The sequence below is a fragment of the Strongylocentrotus purpuratus genome, unplaced genomic scaffold (genome assembly GCF_000002235.5).
Source record: "Strongylocentrotus purpuratus isolate Spur 01 unplaced genomic scaffold, Spur_5.0 spur5_scaffold_7, whole genome shotgun sequence".
Taxonomy (NCBI): domain Eukaryota; kingdom Metazoa; phylum Echinodermata; class Echinoidea; order Camarodonta; family Strongylocentrotidae; genus Strongylocentrotus; species Strongylocentrotus purpuratus.
The window spans coordinates 28,948,754-28,962,245 of record NW_022145613.1 but is presented as its reverse complement, the minus strand read 5'-3'; the positions used below and the strand labels follow the sequence as shown (position 1 = coordinate 28,962,245).

General features: G+C 37.2%; 1 protein-coding gene across 2 annotated transcripts; it reads left to right on the top strand.

The window, feature by feature from the left end:
- The first annotated feature begins 2,783 nt into the window (after positions 1 to 2,783).
- Positions 2,784 to 12,855, top strand: LOC100891879 (cardioacceleratory peptide receptor). 2 transcript variants are annotated; one of them, XM_030973660.1, is made up of 10 exons: positions 2,784 to 3,416; positions 4,287 to 4,461; positions 5,651 to 5,786; positions 7,069 to 7,172; positions 7,758 to 7,851; positions 8,568 to 8,737; positions 9,186 to 9,339; positions 9,968 to 10,090; positions 10,961 to 11,144; positions 12,067 to 12,855. In XM_030973660.1, exons 2-10 carry the CDS (start codon positions 4,342 to 4,344, stop codon positions 12,314 to 12,316), a joined length of 1,335 nt encoding a protein of 444 aa, XP_030829520.1. In that variant the 5' UTR covers positions 2,784 to 3,416; positions 4,287 to 4,341; the 3' UTR covers positions 12,317 to 12,855.
- Positions 12,856 to 13,492: the final 637 nt, after the last annotated feature.

Here is a 13,492-nt window from a genome sequence, read left to right as displayed (position 1 = left end):
GATTGTCTGGTGTCAATGACAATCATTATACTAGCCATGTCTATCACGTCTTATTGAATATGACTTATGACGTAATTTTTAAGGGGTATTGAAATCAACCTTGATTTGATTTCTCCACCTTCTCACCGACTGTGTTTGATAAAGCTTGAAAATGATTTCTGAGCCTTTCTGTATTTCTTTCAGCTGGAAATGTATTTAATAGCACCGTTTCCCCTCGGAAAAAAGATGCTTTTGAAAAGACCTCATAATCAAATTTGACTTTTTTTTTGTTTGGGGGGGGGGGGGGGGGTTCTTACGAGACCGAAATAATTTTGATGTTTCCAAAACTCAATAGTTTCTTGCATAAGAAAGTCCAAACGGGAGAAAAAAAAAAAACCAAAATACAACTAATTCGTATTACCTTTCACATTGCAGTTGCATGACCAGTACTCCTCAACATCGTACTTAAACATATAAATATTGATGGCAGAGAGTGTTACCTCTTCATTCACGAGGAGAACATAATACGTCTTAGAGTAAATAACATTGGCATAGCTATAGAGGGCAGGAGTTCACCCCTCCCCCTGTCAAATAGCCAGGGGGAGAAGGAGTAAGAACGAAGCAGATTGGAGAGAGAGAGGGGGGTGATAGGTCCCTTTCCATTCCCTGTTTAGTCTCTAGTCTCTTAAGTCGCATTATATCCACGGATACGATCGGCACGACCCCGTCAATGATACCAGTGCCCTCCCTCCTCCCCACCGACGGTTACAGCAATTTGCCAATGGCAACTGATGAATGGTTTTAACGTAATACTGAATGAAGCAGATTCCAAAACTAACTCATCGTCTCTGCCTCCTCAAGAATCTCTGACATTTCTATGATGTTTATTGACGTTCAATTAGAACCCTTAATGTGACTGGCGTACACGTCATCGCCATGATGGAGTATGCCGCATCAAACTTGGGGAGTGTTTCACAAAGACTAAGATCGACCTTAAGTTCGACTTAACTACGGCAGACCATTAATTCCAACGTTTGCTCGCACTATTGGTCTCTCAAATATGATTTGTTAGATAATATATTTTCCTTCAATAATGAACTATCAACATTTTTTAATTCTGTAGATTTGTAACCACGATTTATACGTCCCTTGATAAACCAATGTCAGGAATGGTTAGAGGACCTAGTGACATGAATGGCCTGTCAAAGATAAGTCCAACTTCAAGTCGATCTTAGTCTTTGTGAAACACCCCCTGGTTCCAAGATGTATAATTACAGTTGTATTTCTTCATTTTCTCTGTGGATTATCTAAGGTGGTAAATTCAAGTCTTGAACCATACTCTGTACGTACTAGTCTATGAAAACAGCTTCTCTGGCATATCATGTGATAAAAAAATTAATAAAAATCTAATTGAAAAAAAAAAAAAAAAAAAATCAAAAATGAATTAGTAAATGACTTGTGATTCAGCTTATGACTAATTCTTAATGCAACGAGTTTGGCAATAATGATCTTCCTTACAAACTCAGACTGACTCTAATAGGGAAAGTCTACCATGACATTAAGCAGTTTTAAAAAGAAGCATAAACATGAGAGAAATTGGTTAATGAAAGTTTGAGCTAGAAGCGATCTAAAATGAGAAATTTGTGAGTTTTTGAAGACGCGATCAATTAAACACAATCTTGCGAGCTTTCCTTCCAATTGCCTTGTACTACGAGTCTTAAAAATAATGCCCTTGTACTACAATTCTTAACGACTGTTTATTACCCCCTAGGCAAATTTTCAATCATGCATTCATCCTAAATATAATTATTGCAAATATATTTGTATACACCCACTGTATTTTGTCATCAATAACAAGGAAAATAAAAGTTTATGCAATTCTCTCTACAGAGCAAATTGGAGAGGAGCTCGCAAGATACGTCATAGTTTTGCTAATTTCTGTTTGACTGATGGCAACATAAAACTAAATCATATCTTACCTATTCTTAATCAGTTATCGATCAAGTGTTAACCAATTTGTTTCTCACACTTTACTGCTTTCAATTAAAACAAGAAATATTCTGATGGATTTACCCTTTAATTTTCGTCGGTTATTCCCACATGCAGGTGGTCATTTCATTTTTTACTTTTGTTTTCTAAACGGGTGTAAGACAAACGAATGACGCACATTCGTATGAAATACGTAGTATTAGTGGGGCATTGATATTTTGTGGGCAATGAATTGAGTGCATTTTCAAGATCGGTATTACACTCAATTTGTGTGTGCTAAATCAACCTAGGACTCATTACAGACTACTTCACACGGGGAAATTGAAAAATTTAAGTTCGTATTGCATTTTTTAAAAATGGCCTTTGGTCTTTTTCGAGGGTGATGATAGAGTAAAAACAAAATATGAAGTTAGACGAAAATCAGTGTTTTATTCCTCACTCCATACCTTTTATAAATAGCTAGTCTTTGTTATCTTTTTGATAGGAAGCTTATTACATTACAACAATATTATACATTTTTACCGAAACAATGAAAAATAGAACATTTATTTGTTTATGATGAACGCATGCAAAGGCTGTAGTTAAATATACATACAAATATAGTTGTTGTTAGCTATCTTATCATATGACATTCCATAAAAATAAGTATAAACTATGTATGACACAAAGAAATCAAATAGTTTGACTCGTAACTGAATTTGTTTTACTTTCATTGGATGATTCTCACATTTCACTACGTTGAGAACAAAATTAAATCATCCAAATACATGTAAATAATCACCGGACGTCTATTTTTTTTGTTTCACTACAGATGCTGCTGTTATCCGGGGGCGACTAATATCTTCATCTCTCTCTTTAATGTGATACTTCAATCCCGAGCCAAGGTGTCCGTCATTTGATACGTCCCCAAGGAACTATCAGACATCTGCGAAAGAAGAACAATAACAAATCACAAACGAAAACCCGTTTTTTGTAGAATTCGATTGAACCGTCCAAGATAAACTACAGCTTGTATTCAATCGTAATCAAATTCCGCCAGGTTTCGCATCGATCACGAGTTTGAAGTGTGCACACCCACTTGTGACAGTTGTACGGGTTTTGGACGCGCGGATGACAGACGTGTGCCGCAAGTTATGTTGGAAACGAAATCTTGCATGAGATAGATCGGCTGCAGCGTTTTTCATATACGACGATTGTATGATTTGGTGTTTATACAAGAAGCACATCTCGTTTTTATTGCTCTGTACTTTTACGGATGAGTCGATCATTGGTTGTAAAGTTTGATTTATTTCCGGTCGAACAAGCGAGCATAAACAATCTGGATTAATAATGGTGTGTATTTGGTGAGCCACCGTTGGATGGGCTATAAACGCCGGATCACAACTTTGAATTTCGAGTATTGATCAAACTGCTGAAGGAAAACGGAACGTCTATTTCGTATAGTCTAGGTAAGTGTTTAAACTTCTTAAACTAAATTGTTTACTTATTACTCATGTTTTTAAGTAAAGGATTGCTTTATTAGGACTTCAAGAATATTAGGACTTCAATAAATCATCAGATGTATTGATCGCTGGTCCACTATTGGTGAACGCGCAAGGTTGTCGACTTTAATAAATATAAAAAAGAAAAAAGAAAAGAGCATATTTTCCGAGGAACAGCGACTGTCCATGATTGTGTTTTAAATATAGAGGCATAACATTTTGCACACAAGGAATAACAACTATAAATTAAGTAAATGTTCATTCAGATAGTTGAGGCGAATGTGGTATGTTACAACATACCCTCTGTGATGTGCTTGTGTCGACAATCTGTTAATTTGGAGAAAATTGCGCTCAGTATCTTTTGGAGCAAATTGCGCTCAATATCAAAAATATTTTTACAGACTTATAATTCGAACACTTTTGTACAAACAAAAATAATGTTTAAATGTTTGTATACAAAATATTAGGGCTCACTTGTGGAAATTACTAGAGTGAGAAGTTGAAGTTGTAACTTTCTCTTTCTTTCTCTCTCTCTCTCTACTCCTCCTCCTCCTCCTCCTCCTCCTCCTCCTTTCCTCACTCACGTTATATTTTCCATTTGTCATCCTTCACTCACTCTCCTCTTTCTATCTCCATCTTACCTTTTCTCCCTCCCTCTCCGACACTCCCTCTTTTCCCTCCCTTGTTTTCTCTATAACCTTCTTTTTCTGGTCCCGTCTTATTATTCTTTGCCACCGTGTGTTCTTTATGTATTCTTTAAAAAATATAATTATGTCCATACCATTTTGGTATTTCACGTAAAATTTCTCCTTCAATGTATATTTTTTCCTTCTGAAGGGGAAAGTTCTAATAAACCACGACCGACATAGAAAGTCATAGTTCTACTCGCATTATGGCGACACAAGTGAACTTTGACCCTGGGGTCACGACGACAGAGGGCTTCGATTATACAGAGCCTGGGTCAAACAATGGCACCAGTAACGGCATTGTCGACAGGTGGTCGCTTGACAAAGTAAGTTCATATCTTTTTAAAGATATAGGCCAACATTATTTGTACCATAATATATTCTATTCATTATCAAGAATGATAATCATAATACATTAAAGGTAGATTATGATTGCTGCTAAAGCATGAATGTTTAATCATAAATTAATTCAATTTAAACTGAATTAAATAATATCCACGAAACTGCCCTACAGATGTATGCAATATATTTCAGTTTAACAATTGGAAACACTGATAAGTTAATACATGAGAAGATATGAAGTGAACATGAAAGTTACCTTTTCCCCTTGAATTCCGTTGATAGAAAAAATGTGTGTATTTTTGCTGACTGAAATGCAGACACTCTACATTCAAGTTAATGAGCAAAACGAATGTGACTGATACTATGAAGCTATCCCTATAAAGTACCAATATTAATGAGCCTTTAACGCTCTGATTCACTATTCCATTAATGTAGTCAGAGATTGTATTTCTTATGACGATATCTTATTGTGACGAAAGCAAAAGCGACCTAACGACCATCAACCTACTTATTACCGCAATCCTGATACGAACCACTGAGTAACCCATGATACGAATGATGGAGCCCTTCATCTGAAGGATAGCTATGTAACATTCGCGATCGATTTCAAAATGAATTTATCCACTATACCCACCCCCCCCCCCCCCCCCCCCAAAAAAAAGAAAGAAAAAGAGGTAGGTTGGTCATCCAAATCTTCTCTATATCTTAAAATTCGACCATGTTCGCACTATTATATTCGCTCATTTATCAAACTACTTAAGACCAGTTTTGGAAACACCCCCTCTCAAAAAATGAAATGGGAGCTCTTATTACCAATCATGTGAAAGAATATGTTTTGACTAATACGTAATGATACAAATTTTGCCGGGAAACCGCCTACTAATTGATATATTTGGTAAATTACTATATATCTCCGGACTGGATAGATATCACGTAGTCCCATACATCTTTCTGTGTACAGTCCTTGTAACTTTTGTATTCCAGAACCTTGCAGTACACACCAATACTTATAGGCTAGAAGATCAACCTTTTCTGATCGATTCCACAACATTTTCTTCAGAATGCAATCGCATGACCAGAACTGGTCCTTACCTTTAAATATCAATTCAACAGCAAGCATCAACTTTAGAACGATATTAATTGCGATTTATTCCTTTAAACCCTTTTAAACAGCACATCCAGCTTGCCGTCCTCTGGGTTCTCTTCACCCTCATCATAGTAGGGAACGGCATCGTCCTCATTGCAATATGGCTCGTCCGCCACAAGAAATCCAGACTCAACTTCTTCATCACAAATCTCGCCGTTGCGGGTAAGATTCCAATGAAATTGTACCCCTGTCAAGAAAGCGGTATGTTTCATAAAGCGGAATGAAACAAAATTCGCATGCTCACGTGACCTAGCCCGTTTCCTTTCTGCCGCCTGCAGATTTTGTTATTTAAACATGACACCCATATTTGATACACATAGATTTGAGGGGCTGAATATGACGGATAGATAAATTTTGATTAAGTTATGGCGATTTGCGATGTTTTCATTTTAATACGGCGAAACGTTATATCTATCTAAGTAAGATATAAAAGTAGTCAATTTGTCACGACGTGTTTCTAAATATTGGCAGTAGGATACCTGTAGATGGCGGTATGCTGTTTCAAATGGAATTTAGTTCTTGATTTGTACTATGCGTGATTAAAGGAAGTGTGTAGCTTCCATTTAACTCCTGCTCTTTTCGTTCATGCCCTTATATAAGTATCGCCGTTGCAGATAAGATCATATTGAAACTTTACAAACATGGGTATATTTCATTAAGCCGAATGAAACAAATTACATATGATCTCGTGATCTAGCTGTTTCCCTTCTGCCGTCTGCAGATTTGATCAATAAACATGACACCCATATTTGATACTTTTAGATTCGAGGGGTTGCATTTGGAAAGATAAATTTTAATTAACTTATGACGATTTTGCAATATGTAATATCAGGGGAAGATATGAAAAAAGCAAATTTGTCAAATGAACGAGAAAGTTGTTCTAGGGTGACCGTAGGAGGCGGTATGCTTTTCCTGGTGGATCTTAAACATTGACTCGCACTGTCCGTTGATAAAGGAAGTTTGTAGCTTGCGATAACGCCTGTTGTATTTATGGGCCATTCTTTCTCAGGCTCTTTCCAACATTGATTTTTTAAAGGAGGTGATTAAAAATTGACGTTATAGGTTTTCAGTTTGCTATTTCGATGTCTACAATTATACATTTTTTTGCCTTTTTTATGATAAACACAAGACATCATATTGTATACATTAAATACATCCTACTCAAAAAATTAGGCTTACTGGTCAATTTTATGCATTGCACAACGGTGATAGGTCAGACAAAATATAATTTCATATAAAGAAATTCAGCTTTTTTTCTAGAAGATTACAAAACTCCATTAATTCAATTTATTCATCTGAATATTATTACAAACAAAAAAGGGGCACCATACTTGTAAATAATTTTCCACTTTCACCTTTCATCTCTTACCCCGCCCCTCGTATCTCTCTCTCTCTCTCTCTCTCTCTCTCTCTCTCTCTCTCTCTCTCTCTCTCTCTCTCTCAGATATCTGTGTGGGTTTATTCAGCGTGGGTTTTGATATTCTTGATCGCCAGACACCGGAATTTATAGGTGGTGACATAGCCTGCAAACTATATCGATATGTCCAAGTAAGTATTTTGAACAGTACCAAGACCCATGCACACAGTGAGCTTCTGGTATGAAGCCCTCATTTAAATGTGTCTGGAAGTTGTAGAGATAAAATGGGGAATTCAGATGAAATTAAATTATCACAAAACCTTAATTTGCTGTACAAAGGTTTTTTGCACATTGTACTATTTACTTTACTCAGACAGCGCATTGTGAAAATGAAATAAGTTGAATATATCACTAACCGTTAATTTTGGTGGTAGTCCTGTTGGTAGCAATCTCTCATTTATCGAACGGGGATTGGTTTTGCCCTTTACGCTCAAAGACAAAGTTTAAAAGGGGGATTGAAAGGAAGAAGATTCGTAGTGTCAGCAAGTTAGGTACATTTGTATTTAAAGATATGCCATTGGTATAGCGTAATACCAAAGTAAGTATTTATGTTCAAATCTGCCAAATTTGAAACAAAATCTGAATCTCTAACATTACAATTGCCTTCCAGTATGATTTAATTGAACTTTGAAACCTTCCGAGAGCCTTGATGTCTAAAAACCTCTAAAGTAGTTTCATGTTTGCTTGTTTGTTTTTCATTTTTTTTTTATATGCAGGCTTATGTTGTGTTGGCTTCATCGTACCAGCTTGTAGCATTGAGTTTTGATCGATTCTTTGCTATAGTTTACCCGATGGATTTCACAGGCAATGGTAATATATTTTTTTACTTTCATTTACATTCTTAAAGACGTGTATATGCAGTAGGTGAAATGTGTTTGATGACAGTTAATTCAAAGCAATTTTAGTTTAGTATGTCTATGTTTTAAGCCCCACTGCACTACTTAAAGCTACTTGCGCCCTCTATAGCAAACAACGCCTAATCGGTGACCATTGGTCCCCAATGGTCCCCTTTTTATTATGTTGATTGAGAGCTAATTTGATGAGATAACCACCTGTCATTGACCATGCAGGGAGGTTTAATTCCTCCCGGCTAAACAATTGCAGATATGCTTTAAAAAGCAGCTTTGAATTTGAAAAGTTATCACTTTGATTTAATTGATAAATGATTATATATAACACAAATTACACAGGGAATGAAATCTCTTTCATCGATTTTTACTTCCCTTTTTTGTTAATATTTTCTCCTTCGTATTCCTTGTTCTCATTAATCTAATCCATCTTCTTGATCAGCCTAATTTTGAAATTCGGGTAGAAACTGAGTTTATATTATTGCAGTTTGCCCATAGTCAGACAGGGTAGATATCTTTTAAAAAACGGCATATTTGGGATATGATAAAGAAATAGGGGGCCTATTTATGACCCCTGTGGTACGCCACATACAGTATAACGCTGTTCATATAGGTTTAGCGTCATTAATACCTACAAATTGTTGTGTTTAAAAATATATATATTATTGTGAATACCAGGTAAGCGGTCGACGATGCTGGCAGCGGGCGGTTGGATATTACCAGCGGTGCTAGGTATTACTTCACCCGTCGTTTTTCAAGTCGATCCCCTAGCCTCCCCAGACGGGACACAAATGGTGATGTCATGCTGGCCTGCTGCACTCTACAGCAATCGATCGTGGATACTCAAGGTTTGTTATGTTTCGATTAAGGGCATCGTTTAACAATGATAAATCTGAGATGACTTAAGTGCGTAGGTCCCCTAGTTGATAAGCACAGTAGCATATACATGTTTTAGCAGTCACGCAAAACAAACACTGGCAAATTATTATTCAATAAAATCTGAGAATGTATACTATTATCTAGATCTATTAGGAATAAATCATTGGCAAAATAATACCATAAATTGAGGTAAAAAAAATATTTTCCAACTATATGAGCGACAGTGTATTTAGAGAGTCAAATCCTTATCAAGCCTGAATTTCGATATCAGGTTTTATCTGCACAAAATATGCACAAAACAAAGTTATTCAATCTTTATCTGAAGCCTGCAATGAGAACGGTCCCTTTTTGCAAGTATTTATCTATAACTCATACCTGGGAAACGTATACCTTATTTCAAATCTTTCAAATTCCTAGGTTTACGCGATGTACGTCACCTCCTCGTTCTTCTACATTCCTCTGATACTCATCACCTTTTGTTACGTCACAATCATCGTAACCATCTGGACGAGAGCGAAGAAGATGGGCGGACCCCAAAAGGTCAAGAAGTCGAAAAACGCAAACAGAGATGGTGAGAAATTGATCCATTAGTTATTTTTAAAAATACATATTTTATCGTTATTCACAGGTTGCAAGCAATCATTTACTTGTCATACGTATGCCTGCAATACACTATAATAATATACCTCGTCAAATGTCGATGCATATTTGTACTTACGATAAAATAATGATTTCTAACTTTTGCTATATTATATACTCGTAGAGGAATTCAAACAGGAATTCAAATCGAATTAAAAAAATTAAAAATCGACATTGGCAGTGACATCAAAATAAGGAGGGGGAGGGCAGGGAAACAAAATTTGAATTGTAAAACTTACCAACAAAATAATGAATATATTTTGTTTCCATCCGTAATTTCAGTCACAAGAAAGCGTTCATAATTTGTTAATACATAATCTTGTTTACTCTAACATTCTCTGACAAGCGCCCGACTCCGCGTGCCTCCCCCTCCACCCTCCCTCCCCACCCTCCCTCCCCACGCATGTATCAACCACTGCCTCAGTAACGGCTGCTAAATTATAGTTCATACTCCTTCTCATTTTCCTAAATTGTCGACTTTGAATTCGTGTATAATATTCTTCCTTTTGTAAAAACATTCAGTGATTTTTTTGTTGTTGTCTCTATTTATTAATTGCCAGTCGCCTACGAAGGATTGTCAAAAGACAGCAACTCCACAATGCCTAAACATCGAGCCAGTTCACGAGGCCTAATCCCAAGGGCTAAGATTAAGACCATCAAAATGACCATCTGTATCGTCTGTGGTAAGTGATGAAGTGATGATATAATTGCACTCTATACAAATGTGTATGTTATTATCAATTAATCGTTTTGTCTTTTGTCTTATTTTCAAATTCAAAAATGGTTGGGAGAATTTACTGTTAATCACTGTTAGAGGGTATTGGACAGTGACGCCTTCTTAGAAAACCATTAATATCTTTGAAGTTCGAGTATTTTTTCAGAATTGTTTTCACGTTAGAGGGTTAGTACAGTAGAAGGAAGATAATAAGTAACATTTCATACAAAAATTACGGAATTTTTTAATCAACCTTCAACAATGTTACCTAGTCACTTTAATAAAGCCCGTGAAAAAAATTAGTGCATGTGTTGTCAGCAATTCTGGCAAAGTCTGCATTGTTCAATTGGCATTGTTTTGTTGTGATGTTTCTCTCAAAAGTCACATCGCTGATGCAGTAAGCCAGTCCAAGATACCTTGTACGCAATTGGCATCGTATAGCAGTTGTTTATAAACCACTGCACTAATAAGAAAAAAAAAAATCAGTTTATATGCCTATTCATTAATCATGTTACTTGTTAGAAACACTTACGGAAGAGTGAAACAACAACTCCAACAAAAGATCTTGTGTTGTTTGTTTATGTAAATTGTAAAGTTGTATATTGAAAATACAATCGTTCATGGGCACATTCCCGATCGTCATTAGCACCCAATCATAATTATACCGAAATTTGACTTTAGTTTTGATTAACGCCATTTCTAATTCATGTTTTCTTCTCTTCTCGTTTTTCCACCTCTCTCTCTCTCTCTCTCTCTCTCTGTCTAACCTCATGTTCTCTATATGTTTATGAATCTCTCTCTCTTTCTCTCTCTCTCTCTCTTTTATTTTCTTTGACAGCTTACATATGTTGCTTCATGCCGTTCTCTCTCTTCTACACGCTGGAGGCATTCGGATGCATCGACACCTCCAGCCAAGCGGTCCTCTTGGCCACGCCCGTTCTCCAAAACCTCCCGTCCCTCAACAGCGCCACCAACCCTTTCATTTATGGCATTTTCAGCACCAATGTCTGCAAAGAATTGAGGTAAGGAGATACAAATAACATATTTTCAGTATGGTTCTACACCGGGAGGCATTTTGGCAGTTAGGAGATTTACTTTTTTTTCTCATAAGGGCTTACTATATCATGTATATACTGACCTTTTGTCGACGGTGGGCCTGTATTTCCAGGAAAATGTACACTTTCGCACCAAATTACTGGTTTCGCCAGTGCTCAGTCATGAAATCAGCAGGATTTTATTTTTTGCCAACCCTTCCCCCCCCCCCCCCTCCGTGTCCCCTTCTTTGCAGAGGGGGGATACCTCATGTTCAGAAAATAATAAATGAAAACCTAGACAAGATAATTTATGTAGAAACGGGCAACACAGCTAGAAACCTCTCTCCTCACCCATTTGTATGCATGTATTAAAGGCCCACTGCACTACTTGTAGCTACTTGCGCCCTCTATATAACAAACAATGCCTAATCGGCGACCATTGGTCCCCCATGATCCTCTTTTTCTTATGTTAACTGAGAGCTGAGTTGATGAGATAACCACCTGTCCAGTGACCTTGCAGGGCGGTGTAATCCCTCCTGTATACTATGGCAGATAAGCTTTAAGAATTACTCCCAACTATTAAATTTTTTTGTTGTGGTTTAATCACAAATGGGAAACTTATTTAGGAGTATAATCGGTAATTATAAGAAATTATGAAAAATATGGAAATTAATATAGCATTTTATATTTATATCAAATATTTTAAAATTCTCTTTCATATCCCAACGTAAGTGTCTAATTAGCGTAGCCTATCAATCTGTTTTCATATCTCTCTCTCTCTCTTTTTTCTACCCCCCCCCCCCTTTCTACTTTTCCATTCATTTCGTTCTTCATTTACCTCGCCCTACTCATCTCGCACTTTGCACTGTCCTCCATTCTTCTCATCACACCTTCCACCTTATACCTCCAGACGGATACCCGCCATCAACTGGATAGCAGACAAGGTGCCGTGCTGCAGCGCTTGGAAACCGCTCCGATTCGGTCGTCCCACCTACCAGACCAACACACACACGACGGAATTCAACAACTTCTCCGACGGACATACGGGCTCGAGAGGGCGCAACATCGTCAGCATGAGCGGGAAGGTGGTCGATGGCCCTTCCAGGGACGATAGCCGTTCCAGGGACGATAGCCGAAATTCGACTACCAGTCCAATGTAGTATGATGTCGCCCGCGATGTCATCAACGATGGTTTATACTACACGATGTCGGTGGACGGTGTTTGGACCATTATTCAATTGTAGCATTTTTCTTTTTACAACAGGGTAGACTTTCATTTGTGGCACTGTTATATCTGACCTGGCGTAGGCTAGCTGGTCGGCCATTTGTCAGTTTAGTCACTCATGAACGTTTCATTGCAGTTCGAGCTTGGAAAATAACTGTCAACAATATACTTCAGACTATCTGCGAAGCAACGTTTTTTTTTAAATTATGTTAAGGAGATAAAATGTGTCATCTTTAAAATGTGTTGCCGGGGTAAGATATCAGATGTTCAGTACTTAGAAAGACAATATTGAGGTTCATCGATATGAGAATGAGAATGGTCTCAGTGGGCTGCTTGATTAGAATTCATGGTCATGGATTTCACGTAACATTGTCGTTGTGTGCTTATTGTTTTATTGTGTAATATTTATTTAACTTTCATGACGCGTCTGGTAAAACGTAGTCACATAAGTTATCAAATGACGGGTATAATAATTTTCGGCAATCGTGCAAAGTTTGATAAAGATAAGCTATAAAGATATCTTAGAACTTGTTGATATATATATGCAAATCTAGGGTAATCTTTCCCCCATCCCCCCCCCCCTCCTCTCTCTGTCTCTCGCTCTGTCTGTCTGTCTCTCTCTCTCTCTATCTATCACCCTCTCTCTACCTCGCCAAAACCGCTGCCTTTACTTTTTCTCCAAAAGCTAATTAGGATAGTTTTTACTCTTCTCCGATGACTTAGGCATTATTACCTACTCTCTTCATTCACATGACTTACGAAAAGACGAAGAAAAAAAAAGATTCTTAGTTTTTTTATGTTTTCGATGACAAAATTACCGACGAACGCATTTTGAGGGCGACAGAATACGGGTTATAATGACCAGGGCCTTGAACCATTACCTTCCCCAATGTCACTAGGGCAATGACATGAGGTTTGAACCTCGGACCTACCAGTTTCAAGACGGTAAGACCACTTCCCAAACAACGGACCCAACACACTGGCAGCTTTAGCTACATTTTGCCTCTCATGGCTTCCATTGATTTATTAGACTTTTTTTCCTCCAAACTTTAGGAAAATTAAATGTTCCTGACGATATAAGTATAGCAACGAAAGTCAAAATGAGGAATAA

Excerpts from the sequence above, each read along its gene's own strand:
- LOC100891879 (XM_030973660.1), top strand. The coding sequence starts at position 4,342 with ATGGCGACACAAGTGAACTTTGACCCTGGGGTCACGACGACAGAGGGC. Across the intron at positions 8,738-9,185 it reads ATCGATCGTGGATACTCAAG|GTTTACGCGATGTACGTCAC; the intron begins GTTTGTTATGTT and ends TCAAATTCCTAG. Across the intron at positions 9,340-9,967 it reads GAAAAACGCAAACAGAGATG|TCGCCTACGAAGGATTGTCA; the intron begins GTGAGAAATTGA and ends ATTAATTGCCAG.